Source organism: Harpia harpyja, chromosome 9 (assembly GCF_026419915.1).
Source record: "Harpia harpyja isolate bHarHar1 chromosome 9, bHarHar1 primary haplotype, whole genome shotgun sequence".
Taxonomy (NCBI): Eukaryota; Metazoa; Chordata; class Aves; order Accipitriformes; family Accipitridae; genus Harpia; species Harpia harpyja.
The window spans coordinates 37,756,466-37,773,155 of NC_068948.1; the positions used below are offsets into that span (position 1 = coordinate 37,756,466).

At 42.3% G+C, this 16,690-nt stretch overlaps 1 protein-coding gene across 19 annotated transcripts in view; it reads left to right on the top strand.

Annotated features, from left to right (window-relative positions):
• The first annotated feature begins 56 nt into the window (after positions 1-56).
• The window catches only part of LOC128145622 (E1A-binding protein p400-like), a 54,713-nt gene continuing 38,079 nt past the window's right edge, over positions 57-16,690 (top strand). For 13 of the 19 annotated variants that reach the window (XR_008236524.1, XM_052796021.1, XM_052796022.1 and 10 more), the window contains exons 1-10: positions 57-191; positions 2,253-3,606; positions 5,802-5,912; positions 11,731-11,818; positions 12,240-12,347; positions 13,047-13,426; positions 13,674-13,976; positions 14,754-14,939; positions 16,348-16,488; positions 16,596-16,674. Coding sequence is in view for 18 of the 19 variants with exons in the window: in XM_052796021.1 (XP_052651981.1) it covers positions 2,284-3,606; positions 5,802-5,912; positions 11,731-11,818; positions 12,240-12,347; positions 13,047-13,426; positions 13,674-13,976; positions 14,754-14,939; positions 16,348-16,488; positions 16,596-16,674 (2,719 nt within the window). In the remaining variant the exon portion in view is untranslated. The remainder of the gene's footprint in view (positions 192-2,252; positions 3,607-5,801; positions 5,913-11,730; positions 11,819-12,239; positions 12,348-13,046; positions 13,427-13,673; positions 13,977-14,753; positions 14,940-16,347; positions 16,489-16,595; positions 16,675-16,690) is intronic. The other 6 variants (XM_052796030.1, XM_052796037.1, XM_052796038.1 and 3 more) reach the window with 3 other exon arrangements.

Genomic DNA, 16,690 nt, shown 5'->3' on the forward strand with positions numbered 1-16,690 from the left:
GCCGGGCGGCGGCGGCGCAGGCGCCGAGCGCGGTCCGGACGGCGGGGCGGCGGCGCAGGCGCCGGGAGCCGAGCGAGGCGCAGGAGGCGCGGTTTGTCTCCTGCCGGCGCTGGTAGCGGCTGCCGCTCCGGCCGCCCCCCGCCCCCGCTTCCTGTGAGGAGCGAATGGAAAGTCTGGCCCCGGCGCCCGCGGTAAGTGGGGCCCGCCGGGCTCGGAGGGCCGTGGGGGGGCGGCCCGGCCCCGCTGCTCCCCGCCCGCCCCGCAGGCCTCGGGCCCGAGGCCCGGCGGCACCGGTCCCGGCGGCTGGCCGCGGAGGAACGGGCCTTCCCCGCGCCGCCGCACGGCGCTGGGGCGGGGGACGCCGTGCCCGGGGGCGGGCAGGGCCGGCCGCGTCCCGCCGCGGGGCGGGGGGGGGGACGACGAAGGGGGTTCGGCGACGCTTCCCGGGGCGCTGCCCCAGCCGGGGGGGGGGGGGCTCCCGCGCGGGCCTCGGCGGGGGAAGCCCCGCGCGAAGTTGGGGCGCTGGGCGGTCGCCGTGGGCCCGGCCCGTGGGCCGTTTGCACAGTTCGGCTTTCGCACACAAAAGGCGATCCCTTCTCCCCGGGCAGGCAGAGGCCGGCAGCGCGCTGGTGACGCTTCCTTATCAGCGTGTAATTAATTAAGTGTTTTCGCTTGGGCCGTAAATGTTAGCGAGGTATAGGTAATTAAAATAATACGACCTCGTTACTGGCGATAGGTGATATCGCCGGAATCTTAATTATTTGGTACCTGGGCTACGAAAGAGTCGCCATACCACGAAGTGTTGCAGTATTATTAAATCTGTTGGAAAAGGTGCCTGTAAGGAGCGGAATTTTTTTTTTTTTTTTCCTTCCCGCCCTGCTGAGGGATCTCCCTCAGATTTGAGCTCCGCGGGGCGGGAGAAAGGAAACCTGTCCAGCGCTGCCTCTCAGTCCCTGCGCAGGCTGCGCTCCGCGGTACCTCCCTGGCGTGCGAGATCCCGTACTCTCGGGCAGCCCCTTTCCTCTTCTGCAGCCTCCTATCGCTAGCACGTGTGTGACAGCGCTGCTCTGCTTCCTCACCTTCCCGGGAAGCCGGCTCTTTTCCCGGGGGCAAGGAAGGGAATATCTCCATCCCCAGGGCTTGAGCAGATTGCTGCAGATAGCCCAGGACGGGGGAGCGGAAGGGTTGTGTTGTGTTTCCCTGCCTCGGCCACGGGCGAGGAGCGGGGCAGGCAGTCAGCCGCTCCATCGCGTCCCTTTCCAGGAGTGCTGCCGTGTTGGATGTGCTGCTGCCCGTTGCCACTTGTAACCGACTCGGAGTTGGGAGCAAAGAGGCATGGCAGCATAGTCGTATGCGTGTTTGGCCTGAAATGCCAAAAATGAAACTGTCGTTTTCAAAATATGAGAGAGATTTTGGGAAAAAAAAAAACCCAACAGGTTTTCTTTTGCCGCTACTGCTATGTGACGCCCAGCACTGAATCTACCTGTCAGTGCATGTCAGTGGAATTTTTGTTTGTCAATGACTGAAATATAAAACCAGAATGTTTTTGGATTTCTGGATAGCTCGGCTCAGTAAACAGCATTCTAAATGAAATGCAGTTTTGGATTAATTTTCATCTCTTTAAGGGGTTGGTGTCCTGAAGGAAAGAGAAGGCAGAGTTAAGTATCAAGAACAATAGTTTTTCAAACATCTAGATGATTTGGTAGGGAGATTTTTCATGATGCGTTTTTTCTTCAGTAGCTAGAGCAATAAAGTTGAATAGTCTGTGTCCATTTTTATCCTATTTTTAGTTATTGTTGAAGAAATGTACTGTATGTTTTAAGCAACTGTTGTGTTATCAAGAACATTGTATTAAGCGTTAAAAGCACTGAAACGTGGGGAATAATGAGCACAAAAAAGAGTAGATGCTTTTGATATTGGAGACTGTTGATTCTTGAAGTCCCACAAAAAGGGAAGAAGTACTTTTTTTAATTATTTGAAGTCAGTCTAACTAGCTAAGAGGAACGTATCATTTGTAAAACTATTCAACAGCACTTTGTTAGCTAGAGAAATGTATGAGAGATTTAAGTGAGTTTTTGTGGTGCTGAGGGTTTTGGATAATTTGACTGAGGACGTAAAACATTTTAAGTAACTGCAAAGACAGGATAACCGAGTTCTTACTATAAGGTAGTCTTTCGAATAGTAACTAAATAGTTTCAGTTGCAGAAATATTTTCACCTTCCCTGAATTTCTGGTTTTGTGTATTTCTTTAGCGTATACCGTAAAAAATCTAGAACAGTGAGGATGCACCATGGTAATGGTCCTCAGAATGCCCAGCGCCAGCTCCAGAGGTCCAGGTCCTTCACAGGCAGTGAGGGAGAAGAGCAACAGGCAAATTTACCCCAGTCACCTGCAGCTTCTTTTGCACCTTCTGCAAGTCCATCTGCACCCCAGTCCCCCAGTTACCAAATACAACAATTTATAATGAGTCGAAGTCCAGTAGCTGGGCAGAATGTGAACATCACGCTGCAAAACGTTGGACCGGTGGCTTCAGGAAACCAGCAGATAACCCTTACCCCGTTGCCAATTCCAAACCCAACATCACCGAGTTTTCAGTTCAGTCCTCAGCAGAGGCGGTTTGAGCATGGATCCCCATCGTATATTCAAGTTACTTCACCGCTGCCTCAACAAGTTCAGTCTCAAAGCCCTACACAGCCTAACCCTGTGCCGGTGCAAACGTTACCAAATGTTCGGGCAGGCACTCCAGGCCCTGGCTTGGGTATGTGCAGCCAGAGCCCCACTAGAGGATTCGTAGATGCTAGTGTGCTTGTGAGACAAATCAGCTTGAGTCCTTCAAACGGTGGACACTTTGTGTATCAAGAAGGACCGGGAATTGCACAAATTGCTCAAGGAGCTGCTGCACAAGTACAGCTTCCATCTTCTGGGACACCTGCTACGGTACGGGAACGCAGGCTTTCACAACCTCATTCGCAGTCTGGTGGCACCATTCATCATCTCGGTCCTCAAAGTCCTGTAGCTAGCGGAGCAAATATGCAATCTTTGACTAGCCCGGGCCATATTACGACCACCAGCTTGCCACCCCAAATCAGCAATATTATCCAAGGGCAACTTATGCAACAACAGCAGCAAGTGCTTCAAGGACAGCAGCTGGGTAGACCCATTGGATATGACAGGACTTCTGGTGGATTGATAGCGGGAGTTGGAGGACCTAGTGCGTTTGGAATGACATCACCACCTCCTCCCACAAGTCCTTCACGGGCCACTGTACCACAGGGGCTGTCGAGTCTTCCTCTTACTCCTACAGTTAATACGACGGTGAAAAAACAACCCAAAAAGTTGGAGGAGATTCCTCCTGCCAACCAAGAGACTGCTCAAATGAGAAAACAATGTTTGGATCATCACCACAAGCAGATGGAAATTCTTAAGGAAACTTTTAAGGAATGTTTGATTGAACTGTTTTTCCTGCAACATCTTCAAGGGAATATGATGGACTTTTTAGCTTTTAAGAAGAAACACTGTGTTCCACTGCAAGCATACCTGAGGCAAAATGACTTGGATCTGGAGGAGGAAGAAGAGGAAGAACAATCTGAGGTCATCAATGATGAGGTAAGAAATCTGTTGGTTAACATTTTGGAATAAAATTGTAGATGAAGTTGTGGCACCTGGATTGTGAAGTGTTAGAGAATGTGACACTACCTGAGAAATAATTTTTACTTGATGAAGTACGGCAATTTTTCTTTAAATAGTTGGTCTGAGAGAATGCAGTTCTGCTAGGTAGTGCGATTCGACAGGTCAGCTTGAGCGTGCCGTTAGATGTATGTATTTAAAAGCAAAGAATAGAGAGGTGAAAGGAGCTTTCACTGTCCTAGTTAGTGTGTAAGCCAGCACACAGATAAAGATGGCATTGGTGTGGAAGCTGTTTTAAGCTATCAGAATGAATATGAATAGGAGTCATAGATTAAATTTCACTTACTAGACTTATACAAACCAAAAAAGAATGAGCAAAAAGTTTTGTGAGAGTCTTGTAACCTTTACTTGGCTCATGTGATTTCTAACCATAGATGTTACTGAAGTTCAGTGTTGCTGTGGCCAACAAAAAAACTGAATTAATCTAATTACTCAGAGAGAACATGTGAATCATAATGTATGTGGGTCCATAGTAATAGGCCGTCTTAGAGCTCTGTGCATGTACTGCTGTCTAAATGATTAAACAAATAGCACTTTGAGACTGGACATTAACAAGTTAACTTTGTTATTTATGCAAAGGTTTAAAATTACTAACTTGAATTCACTGTTTATTAATGGCAAAGGACTTGAAATAAGCTTGCCACAGACAGATGCCTTGTGACTTTTTGTGCATGTTTGCACCCATTCGTGTAGCTCTTGACCTGCAGCACCCCATGGGTGTTGGAGCAGTGCGTGTCTTGGGCAGACCCTACGTGCAAGCCTACATGGCAAGTGGTTGCAACGGGGTAGTTACCATTGATGCCACTGAATCACTTGGCACTCATATCTTTTAATATCTTTAAAATTTGTAAAAATATGTATCGGTGTATAGTTGCCAGTTTGTACTGAACCAAATCAAACCTGCTATGTAAAGAAACTCATATTGCTTTGAAGTATCTGCTAGAAATGAGTGTCTTCAGTGAAAATTGATGACTCTCTTAGGTGTGAATCATTAGTGATCATATCTTCAGTTGGAATTTGTGGGAAATTTTGGCAGTATAACAGCTGAAGTTTAATTTGTTCATTGCTTTGTAGTCTAAACTTCTTGACTAGGAAAAATGTATTTCTGCTTGTGATAGTTATCGATAATTTTGAAGGAATAATTTCTATATATAGTAACATAAAAGCTAGCCTGTTATTGTAATTTATTGACAATGGATATTCAATATCTTTTTTTCACCTGGTTTGTATTTTGTCAAATTGTTTAGGTGTTCTTGTTGGGTTGCGTGTTTGTCAGCTGAAATACCAGGTATTTTGAACTACAGTATGCACATTTTGAGAGATCTTTAGCGGGTGTAAATTGTATAGGTTCATTGAAGTCAGTGGCGCTACTACAATTTACATCAGTTGAGGCTCTGCCCCTCGGTCTTTCGGGTTTGGAGTTTGCTGTACTTCACTGCTTTCTTGTGATGGGTCATCTTTTGTTTGTGAAAGCCGCTTGTCCGTTTAACTGCTGGAGAATTTTGCAAAGTGCAGCAGCAAAAGTCTTTTCGTGTTTTCGAATGATGAATCCTTTTGAAAGATTAAGACATCTTTTGAGTATGTTCTTTCTTTGTATTTTTTTGTCGTCTTCTCTTTTATTTCCCCCTCCCCTCTCTTTATCACTTTCTGCTAAAGCAACGCACTTCATCCCTTGCCTGGAAAGGTTGATCACTTTGGGAATTCAAGGGGAGAGCGAATGGTGGCTGTGCTCATTGCTTAAATAAATGTTGGAGCTCTCTTAAGTTCAAACTGTCTGTCATGCTAATTTGTTGTCCGTTAGGAGCAGCAATCATTAAACTTAAAACACACTTTTATGTTAACTGGATTTAAGAAAAGGTTTCCAGTGACAAGAAGTCACTATAAATAGTCAAGGCTGTACTCTGTTCTGCTATTAAAAGTGAGACAGAACTCTTCAAAAACGGCCTGTGCTCAAGCCAAGCTGCACTGATGGCGGTTTAGTTATAATCCCCTCTTCAGTGAGGTACCATCAGTACAAAATGAGTGTGTTGAACAGTTCAAAAAAAAAAAAGAAAAACTTTTAAAAAGAAAATGATTCTCCCTTCTTTTTTTTTTTCCCAAAATATTTCTCTCAGGTAAAGGTTGTGACAGGAAAGGATGGGCAGACTGGTACTCCTGTCGCTATAGCAACCCAGCTTCCTCCAAATGTTTCTGCTGCTTTTTCATCCCAGCAGCAACCATTTCAGGTACTTTTCAATGGTTCTAAAATGTAGTTTCATCCCAGATTTTTTTTCTTCATTCAGATTTGATATTTCTTAGATGAATTAGAATTTTCCCAAAAGCCCATGCCTTATCATCTGAACAAAACAAAAAAAACTTTGCAATCTTCAAATGCATCAGTATTAATGAAGCCTTGAGTTAAGGAAGTTAAATCTTTGTCTCCAGGTTGCTGGCTTATTTCATTAACTTTCAGCTTGAATGTTTTCACTTTGGTTTGTTTGTCTTTTGTTTCCCTAATGCATTTGGTTCATTTGTGCATTCTGCATAGTGATGATATGGATTCTTTTGTCTGTGGCATTGTAATTGTGGATTTCTTCTAAATTTCTTTTCTTTTTTTCCTTACCTATTAAAGGTTTTGAGTATTGCTACAGAAGGTTTTGGATTTGCCTTCCCTGAAATGTTTTAAACAACAATAATAACCTCTGACATAATTTTTTAAAATAACTGCTTTCCATTAGCTCTACCATAAACGTTGGGAAGAAGAAACTGAAGTGCTTATTTTTATTATATAAGTCCTTTTTTACAGTTGTTTTTTCTTTTTTTTTTTTCATGAGGGAATACTGAACAAAGTAAAGAAATAAATGTGATAACCGGTTAAAATTTTTGTGGATCAGTGATGATGCAACTTTTAAATTCAGGCTAGTATGGGTTTATGCAGCTACCTTCAACTTTGTGTTACCCAGACACCATTGCTTATATATACCCTGAGAAGTAATATACCCTAATTCCTCTGCAACTAAAATATTTGCCTTTTATCTCAATTATATGTGCTTAGCAGGTGTTACAGGCTGAATTACTCTGCTGTACCATTGAAGCCATACAGTCTGTACTGCCTTCATGTAGGTTTTGGAAAATGGAGAGTTAAATGAAATGTAAAATGGGTTGTATTCCTGTGTATAACAAATGGGATGTTCACTGTGATATTTTACAGATGAGTTGCATAGTAAAGGGGCTTGCACTGAGAGCTCTTTGTTATGGCCAATACTGACATGTCTTGGAAGTCTCCTTAGGTCGTCAGGCTTCATCTAAGCTGTTTAAAATGTGTAATATATCAGGTTATTTATTACAGTGATTAGGGTTATTATCAAGCTATAGCTACAGCAGTGATGAAGTACTTTTGAAAGTATTACACCATTTTAGACCTGTTTCAGGGAAACTAGCAGGTACATGCTAAAAAAGTACAAAACTCTGTGTAATTGTGATAATACCTTTTAGCACAAACTGTTAACAGAAAAGTATCATCTCTTTCCATCAGTCTTTCTCTTTGTAACTGTTTATAGAGAAATAATGTGTCCCGATCAGCATCATCATTCAAATATGAGTGCATAAGTGCAGCACTCAGAATGATTATTGTGGGCGTGCTGCATAATCATGACCTCTGGAGAACTACATTATTTTAATTAAAGTTAGGACAGTTTTAGTCTAATATTAGTGGTATGTGACTACAGTTTATAAAGACATAATGTCTTTGCTCTTTGAAGTGTCTGGCCTAAATTAAGTGGTGATAATGCAGACAGCCAGGAGGCATACTCTTAAGAAAATGTCAGTCAAAAATCCTAAAGTAGAGATGCAGCCTGAAACTGTGAGTATGCGATCATCCAGAGTAAGAGCGCAGGTGAAATAAATGGCATTTGAAGCAGAGTTTGGAAAACATTCTTTCTTAAACTGATGTCCCAGAAAGAATTTGATGCAAATGGGACATAAGCTGAATTTCTTAATTAATTCAGTAGCATTGTACAAAATAAGTTTTTGTGACTTTTGAAAATTCTATAAATGCCTAAGTGTATGATGCTCTGCCAGACACTGGCTGTTGGACTTGAAATATGCTGCATGTCTGCCTTGTGAGAAGACAAATATTTGAAAACTTAATCCATATTGAGTGTGAGATGGCAGCGAACCATTAGGGAAGAATATAAGTCAGAGATTCTTATAACCAAAATTCACGTCTTAATTATAGAATGGTTTGGGTTGGAAGGGACCTTAGTGATAGATCATCTAGTTCCAGCCCCCCTGCCATAGGCAGGGACACCTTCCACTAGACCAGGTTGCTCAAAGCCCCATCCAACCTGGCCTTGAACACTTCCAGGGATGGGGCATCCACAGCCTCTCTGGGCAACCTGTTCCAGTGCCTCACCACCCTCACAGTAAAGAATTTCTTCCTTATATCTAATCTAAATCTACCCTCTTTCAGTTTAAAGCCATTACCCCTGGTCCTATCACTACATGCCCTTGTAAAAAGTCCCTCTCCAGCTTTCTTGAAAGCCGCCTTTAAGTACTGAAAGGTCGCAATAAGGTCTCCCTGGGGCCTTCTCTTCTCCAGGCTAAATGACCCGAACTCTCTCAGTTTGTCGTCATAGGAGAGGTGTTCCAGCCTCCGATCATTTTTGTGGCCCTCCTCTGGACCCACTCCAACAGGTCCATGTCCTTCTTATGTTGGGGGCCCCACAGCTGAACACAATACTCCAGGTGGGGTCTCACGAAAGCGGAGTAGAGGGGGAGAATCACCTCCCTCGACCTGCTGGTCACTCTTCTTTTAATGCAACTGTCGTGGTTTAACCCCAGCCAGCAACTAAGCACCACGCAGCTGCTCACTCACTCCTCCTCCTCAACTGGGCAGGGGAGAGAAAATATAACAAAAGGCTCGTGGGTCCAGATAAGGACAGGGAGAGATCATTTACTAATTACCATCATGGGCAAACCAGACTTGACTTGAGGGAAATTAATTTAATTTATTACTAATCAAATCAGAGTAGGATAATAAGAAATAAAAAATAAATGTTAAACCACCTTCCCCCCACCCTTCCCTTCTTTCCAGGCTTAACTTTACTCCTGATTTTCTCTACCTCCTCCCCCTGAGCGGCACAGGGGGACGGGGAATGGGGGTTGGGGTCAGTTCATCACACATGGTCTCTGCCGCTCCTTCCTCCTCAGAGGCAGGACTCCTCACTCTTCCCCTGCTCCAGCATGGGGTCCCTCCTACGGGAGACAGTCCTGCACAAACTTCTCCAACGTGGGTCCTTCCCGTGGGCTGCAGTTCTTCACGAACTGCTCCAGCATGGGTCCCTTCCATGGGCTGCAGTCCTGCAGGCACAGACTGCTCCAGCGTGGGTCCCCCACGGGGTCACAAGTCCTGCCAGCAAACCTGCTCCAGCGTGGGCTCCTCTCTCCACAGATCCGCAGGTCCTGCCAGGAGCCTGCTCCAGCGTGGGCTTCCCACGGGGTCACAGCCTCCTTCGGGCATCCCCCTGCTCCGGCGTGGGGTCCTCCCCGGGCTGCAGGTGGATATCTGCTCCACCGTGGACCTCCCTGGGCTGCAGGGGGACAGCCTGCCTCACCATGGTCTTTACCACGGGCTGCAGGGGAATGTCTGCTCCGGCGCCTGGAGCACCTCCTCCCCCTCCTTCTGCACTGACCTTGGGGTCTGCAGGGTCGTGTCTCTTACATGTTCTCACCCCTCTCTCTGGCTGCCATTTCTGCCCACAGCAACTTTTTTTCCCTTCTTAACTCTGTTCTCCCAGAGGCACTACCACCATCGCTGATGGGCTCGGCCTTGGCCAGCAGCGGGTCCGTCTTAGAGCCAGCTGGCACTGGCTCTGTTGGACATGGGGGAAGCTTCTGGCAGCTTCTCACAGAAGCCACCCCTGTAGCCTCTCTGCTACCAAAACCTTGCCGTACAAACCCAATACAGCAACGCAGGATACAGTTGGCTTTCTGGGCTCCAAGCACACATTGCTGGGTCATGTTGAGCTTCTTGTCAGCCGACACCCCCAAGTCCTTCTCCTCAGGACTGCTCTCAATCCATTCTCCGCCCAACCTGTATTTGTGCTTGGGATTGCCCCGACCCATGTGCAGGACCTATAGGCTATAGCTGTATCGCTAGAGTGGCCACAAATGCCCTCACAGTAGCAAAGAGATTGGATGCTACTAATTCATAGCTATTGATAGAATCTGAGTGACGTGAGAGATATTCAGCTCGAAAAGGAGTTTTTGAAACTCAGTCATTTTAGGTGATGTTGGCTATGTTTATTAATACCGTTCAATGAAGCTTTGAAGGTACAGGGTTGTGACTGCTATGGTTTATTTCAATATAGACTGGTGTTTACTTCCTTAGGCTTAATTTACATTGGTAGAATTTGTATTAAAAATCAGAGAAGAAAATACCTGTGAATAAACTAGAAGATTCTTTTGGGAAATTGCTGTCTTTGCTATGTTGTCATAATAAATTTTCACAACATTTGCAAACCCTTACTGTACATCGATACGGCAAGGGCTGTCACCAGCAGAAAATTGCACTTGGAGAGCTTGAGTGCTAAATTAGCTCATTTTCTAGGATGTAGAGGCTACCATACATAAAGCCTGTGTTTGTGTTTTCTGATAGAATCTCTTAAGACCTTTCTTGGGATAGCCCTTATTTTTCTCATATTAAGTTTCATAGTAGAATATTGGGCATAGCGTGGCTAAATATTGAGGACAATTGAAAAATATGACTTGGAAACTCACTGAAAGGCATAGGGCTTGCACAAACACTGACAGACATTAATAAGTATTTGCCAGTAGTGCTGAGGGCCCAAAGAGCATGGAAATAGTCACGTACCCAAACTTGTTTGCTTCAATAACCCCGTACATGAGTCTGCCGTCTGAGTTTGACGCTGAAAGGATTATCTAGGATATATTCACTGCCATTGTTGCCAATATTAAATGTAGTAATTTTAAAATAAAGTTTTAATGCACTGTGTAATCTTACTGAAGCTAAACTCCAACTTGCTGAATCAAACCCTGGTGATTTCTTTTGCATCTCAGTATCAATAGTGCCCTTCCAGGCGTGTTAATTCATAGTTCTGTGATGTTTATCCTGAGACAAAATGTCTAGTAATTTCTGATGAGCTCTGTTGTCACATTAGCCTTATGGCAATATTGTGTTTCTCCTCATTGAGTTTCTTCATGGTACTCATTTTGCCAGCTGTGCAAACAAGTACAAGTCTAGGATCTGGAAAACTGGAATTGGAACTTGTGTAACTTGGCTGAGATTCTTTTATTCCCTCTTCCGAATCTTAGCAGTTTTTCTTGAAATATTTCAAGGCTAATTCTCATGGAGCTCTATCCTGAGAGTGACAGTGGTGGAGACTCAAGTAAGCTTAAACTGTCTTCAGGATGAGAGTTAACTTGTGTTACTGATGTTTCACACAGAGTGAAAAGGATTAGCTTTCACAAATGTATTGACTCTCATTTCTTACTTTTGTGTCTTGGTAGTTATGATACAGTTTATGCGTAAATTCTCTTTCCTCATCTAGTTTCCCTTCTAATCAATCCTGTAATGAAGTCACCATGTTTCATTTTTGTCACGTCAGCTTTTTATTGCAACTATATACTATATGAATGCATCCTTTTGACTTCATTGCAGCATTATGCCAATAATGAAGGGTAATACACTAATGAAAATTTCCATTTATTAAAAAAAAAAAATATTGTGCAAGTTTATTTTTTACATATCCCATTTCCCTGGGTTTGGTATCACTTTTAATAAAAATGTAGACGTGTATTACATATAACCAACTTCATCAGTTTAGTTACCATTTTAAAATTTAAACTCAACGAAGAGCTTCTGTGCATTATGGACATCTAAAACTTTATAGCAGATATTGAATGAGTCTTGTTTTCTTCGTTGTACAACTGTTCTGAAGGATTTGTTCTGTGCTGGCCTCTTTAGATCTGTTTGTAGAGTACATCTTGGTGTTAGACTATCTACAGATTGAACTTTTGTGATTTGTTTTCTTTTTCCAATAGCAAACGCATACAGGGACTCCAGTAACGGGGACTGTGAACACCATAGAAATTGAAGCTTTTAAGAGACAGCAGGCACTTGCACCAGCAGGTACGTTCTGCAGACAGAATTTCACTTTGGTTCTTTTCTTTTTTTTTCCAAACAGTTAATGGAGCCCACTGTTCTGTAACTCTTGAAATACAGTTTTGCCTCACCTTGGGAAATGCCAGATCCTTAGGACTATCTATTGTGAATGGTGCTGTGTGAAGAGTGCACTCCACTCACAATATATAGGACTGGATTTGGCAGGCATGGAGACATTGTTAGGTTGATTGTTCTGGCTAAGAAGATTGGAGATGGCCAACTTGAAGTTAGAGGGACTCTGCCCTTGGAGCATGTTCTTCATAAATGCTACACATGTATAGTAGTCGTAGCTTTCTGAGCTGATGTTGGAATCATGTGTAGTAGTTTGCTTTGTAAAATTGAACCCATTCCATTATACCATGCCATAAATGGAATTTGAATATCACAGATTCGTCTAAGAGACCACGAATTGAAGTGGGCCGTCATGGGATGGTTTTTCAGCACCCGGGTGTGGCTTCAGGAGTTCCTCTTCAACAGCTAATGCCAACGGCACAAGGTACTGTGTCACCACATGCCAATTGCACATTAATTTAACAAGGAGATGTTAGTGATGGGACTAGAAACTTGGGCTTCCAGCATTCCAAGATCCTAGTCCCACCACACACTTCTCCATGTAAATTAATACTTGGTATGCAATGCCTGGTTTGTTTAAGGAGCTGAGTGACGGGCTCCAAAGGTGCATGTGGGCATGGAAATACGTCACAGGTGCTGATGCAAAATGGTTAATCTGAGAATTCTGGAACTGAGCCAATGATTTATGAAAAGCAAACTTCCTAATTTGCAACATCATGACAAATTTATATTCATTAGTCATGCCAAGCTTTGGAATATGTGTTAGAGTGAATGTGTTAGGAACTAAATATTATTTAGACTTGATGCTGTTGTTTTAGGTTAAATTCCATTAGCTCACCGATCTTTTTTTTTTAAGTATAAGAAATTCAGAAGACATATAATGACTTTTTTTTTTATAGTTGCTGTGCTCCAAATTTTAGTTGCAGTCCTGTGCATGAAATACTTTGTTGTTTATTGTAATAGTGATTTATTTTGTGATTGTGATGTGGTATTTTCAAGTGATGGTGTCTTGTGGCAAAGTAAGTAACAAATCGGTCTATTTGCAGTTGATTTCCTGTTTATATTAGTAAAGATCATTGGATGTTTTAGTTTCATCTGTGCTGTGTTTCCTCTTGCTTTGTAGGTGGAATGCCTCCCACTCCTCAAACTGTACAGCTGACTGGACAGAAACAGAGTCAACAACAGTATGACCCATCTAAAGGCCCTCCTGTGCAGAATGCAGCAAGTCTGCATACACCTCCACCGCAGCTGCCAGGGAGACTGCAACCTGCGAATGTTCCCATGACATCTCTCCCAGCTGCGCTGCAGCTTTCACAGCAGCAGCCACAGATAGTGGAATCTCCAGCTCAGCCTCAGATTCAGGTGAAGATCCAGCCTCAGAGTGTACCCCTGACTTCTGCTCCACTTCCAGCACCACTTCAACAGCAGGTGCCACCAGCAATCCACGTGCCAGGACAGACACAAAACCAAGTGTCACAGCCACAAGCTACAATACAGCAACAGGTATGTGAACTTTATTGGGGTGAAAATAGGTTTGTTTCAATGCCCAGTAAAATCTAAGAACTCTATCTTCCTGAAAATACAGGAAAAATGTTAACGTTTTTTAATTTCAATGGACACTTAAATCCTTTCCTTAGAAAAATGCAAGTGTACATTTTTTATTAAATTAAAGTCTGCATTATGTTCTGCTGTAGTGTAGAGACAGTATTGAATCCTAAACTCATCACTAACAAATGTGTTTCTTGGGCAGACTGTGACGCTGACACGACCATCTGCAGATCCTGCTCAGACTTCTCAGCGTCTTACGGCAAATACACTACCACCTACCTCATCCGTTGTGCCAGCAACTATCTCAGGCACAACACCGCCTTCTGCATATCCAGTACAAACAAACAGGACCTCTCCAGCAACTAACAAGTCCCTGTCTCCTATTGCATCAAAACCCCCAGGCTTAGCAGTAGCAGCAGCACCTAAAACACAAAGTCCAGCTCAGAATGCGGCAGTATTACCACAGGACAACTCTCAAGACAAGCTTGCTGAGCAAGTAAAGCTGGTAAGATTTTTTGGTTTTCCCTGAAACTTATGAACAGTTAACACATAGATAACAATTAACATGATCAATGCGTTTGAGTTATGAAAATGGGCTATTTTGGGGGGAGGGGTGGTGTGTGTGGTGGTTTGGGGCTTTTTTTTTTTTTTTTTTTAGTCTGGTTGCCATACTGACTTTTGCTTTTATGGGCATTCAGAGAAGGTGAAGACTTACTGGTCTTCATACTGTTGTTGCATTCTTTCTCTTTCTATTATATTGAGTCTATCTACTCATTCAAGGTGACTGCACCTTATTTATTTTTATAGCTAACTGGAGGTGTTGTTTTGCTTATTTAACAGGAACATCATAGACAACTTGTTTTTTCACAAAATCAAGCAGTATTAATAATGAAGATGTATTTATCTTCTGTGGATAAATACATCTGCAATTTCAATTTATGAAAAAAAAAGAAAGGATTATTTGGTTGCGGTTTGCATATGTCTCAACTTGTTTTTTGTGCTGCCCAGTGAATGTTTTTTATCCTGTTATTTAGTAAAGTACATCTTGTAATACAGGTTGAAGTACTGTGATTCTTTTTACGTGTAAGTTGAATCTAGTCCCGTAGTTTTTTCATTGATGCAGTGTTCAGACTTGATTTTTGTAATGCATGTGTCATGCTGTTACACCTTTTTTTGCTGTCAATTATTTTGATGAAGTGGCAGCAATTATTATTTTTCTATTTGGCTACTATTTTAGGTGCATTCTGCAGCTTCATTGTAACTATATGTACTTCTTTTTAAGGAAAATCAAATCCATCAGCGAATAGCAGAACTGAGAAAGGAAGGTTTATGGTCCCTCAGGCGATTGCCTAAACTCCAAGAGGCTCCAAGACCAAAATCTCACTGGGATTATTTGCTGGAAGAAATGCAGTGGATGGCAACTGATTTTGCCCAAGAGAGAAAGTGGAAGATGGCAACTGCTAAGAAGGTACTTGAAAAACATTTTTTGACTCAGAACAATTGATCTTGGTATCACTCAGCTTTGTAGCAAAGCTATTTAAGTGATCTTTTTCTACAGATAGAAGTGATGGGAATATAAGGCACTGATTTTTAACTTAAATGAGAAGCCATGTTGTCAGCTTTGGATATTCTAGCATTTGAAACAGACTAGATAATTGTATTGATTGTGATAATTTTGGATTTTGTGGATTTTATTCCTCTGGAAATCAAATAGCTTGTTTAGGGGTCCCAGTCAATTTGTTGACTGTGTCATACTTAAAAAGTACAGCTATCATGCCTGTCTCACAAGTCACTTATTCCCTCTCATTGAAGAATAAATGTAGAATTTTGTAAATAACTTTGATTGGGTGTGGTTGTCTGTCTAATTCTTCTTTCTTAATCTCAGAAAAAGATGAAGGAGAAACCATGGAGTTCTAAGGACAGCAGTGGAAACATGATAGAGAACTGTTTCCATAGGGGAAGAGAGCAGCACAGTAGGAATAATTAAGTCAGTGATGGAATGAAAATTGGGGTGGTGTGAGATGAAATATGTAAAATCTGTTTATTTGCAATAAGCAAGAGTTTTGTATGGATTCTAGCAATGTTGCATCTTCTTTTGATACATTTATGACCAGTTTGGGGTAATGAAGAGAGCAACTGAAGGTCATTAGTTTAAATTGCCATGTTGTTTTCTATTGTATATTCTGAAATGATGGAAGCTCGGAACTCTCTTCCTTATAAGCAAAGTATTGAAATAGGTGTATCATTTTGTAAAATGAAGGTCTGCATTTTGAATATAATTTAAATCTGGATTTGAAGCACTTATTCCACTTGTGGCCAATGGTGGGGTTTTAAGAATAGGAGAAACAGGAAGGGCAAATGTGATATGATCCTTCCCCTGGCAGTATGCTTCAAACTTCTCAAAGTCAATGTTTTAGGGACCTCCTGAGCTAAAGGTTGCAATCAAGTCAGTCTTTAACAGCCATTAACCGATCTTTCACTCATGTATGTACACTCTTTTTGAACTCATTTTACTTTTGGTTTCTGACATTTTGTGCTGTGATTTCTATGACTTCGTATGTGCTATCTGAAAAAAAGTTTTCTTTTGTGTGTTTGCTGCTAATTTCAGTAGACTTTTTTCTAATTTTTGTATTGAGAGTAGTGGGTTAAGAGTTTCCTACTTGACTGCTTAGTTACAGTTCTTGTATTTTCTTTTTTCCTTTGAGTTTCATGTCTGTTGTTTTGCTTGCATGATAAGAATTAGAAATATTGGAGGTAAGTGCTATGTGTGTAAAGCTATGGTCAACATCTGGGTGCTGATAACCACTATAATGTTAAAAAATGCAATGATGTGTACTTTGAGATAACCTAATTCAGTATCTCTCATGGTATTTTAGATGGTAAGAACTGTGGCTCGTTATCATGAAGAAAAGAAACTTAATGAAGAGCGAGCTAAAAGGGAAGAACAAAACAAACTAAGGCGAATTGCTGCATCAATTGCTAGAGAAATAGAATACTTCTGGTCTAACATTGAACAGGTAAAATACTGAGTTATTAATACTTGTGCAAGTTGTACTGGTTTTTTCAACTTCAGTAATTTATTTATAAAGTGTAAGTGCTTTATTAGACTTGATTTACGTTTCAGGTTGTTGAAATAAAACTGCAAATTGAATTTCAAGAGAAAAGGAAAAAAGCTTTGAATTTAAAGAGAATTTCAAGGAAAGGTAATTGTATTCCATT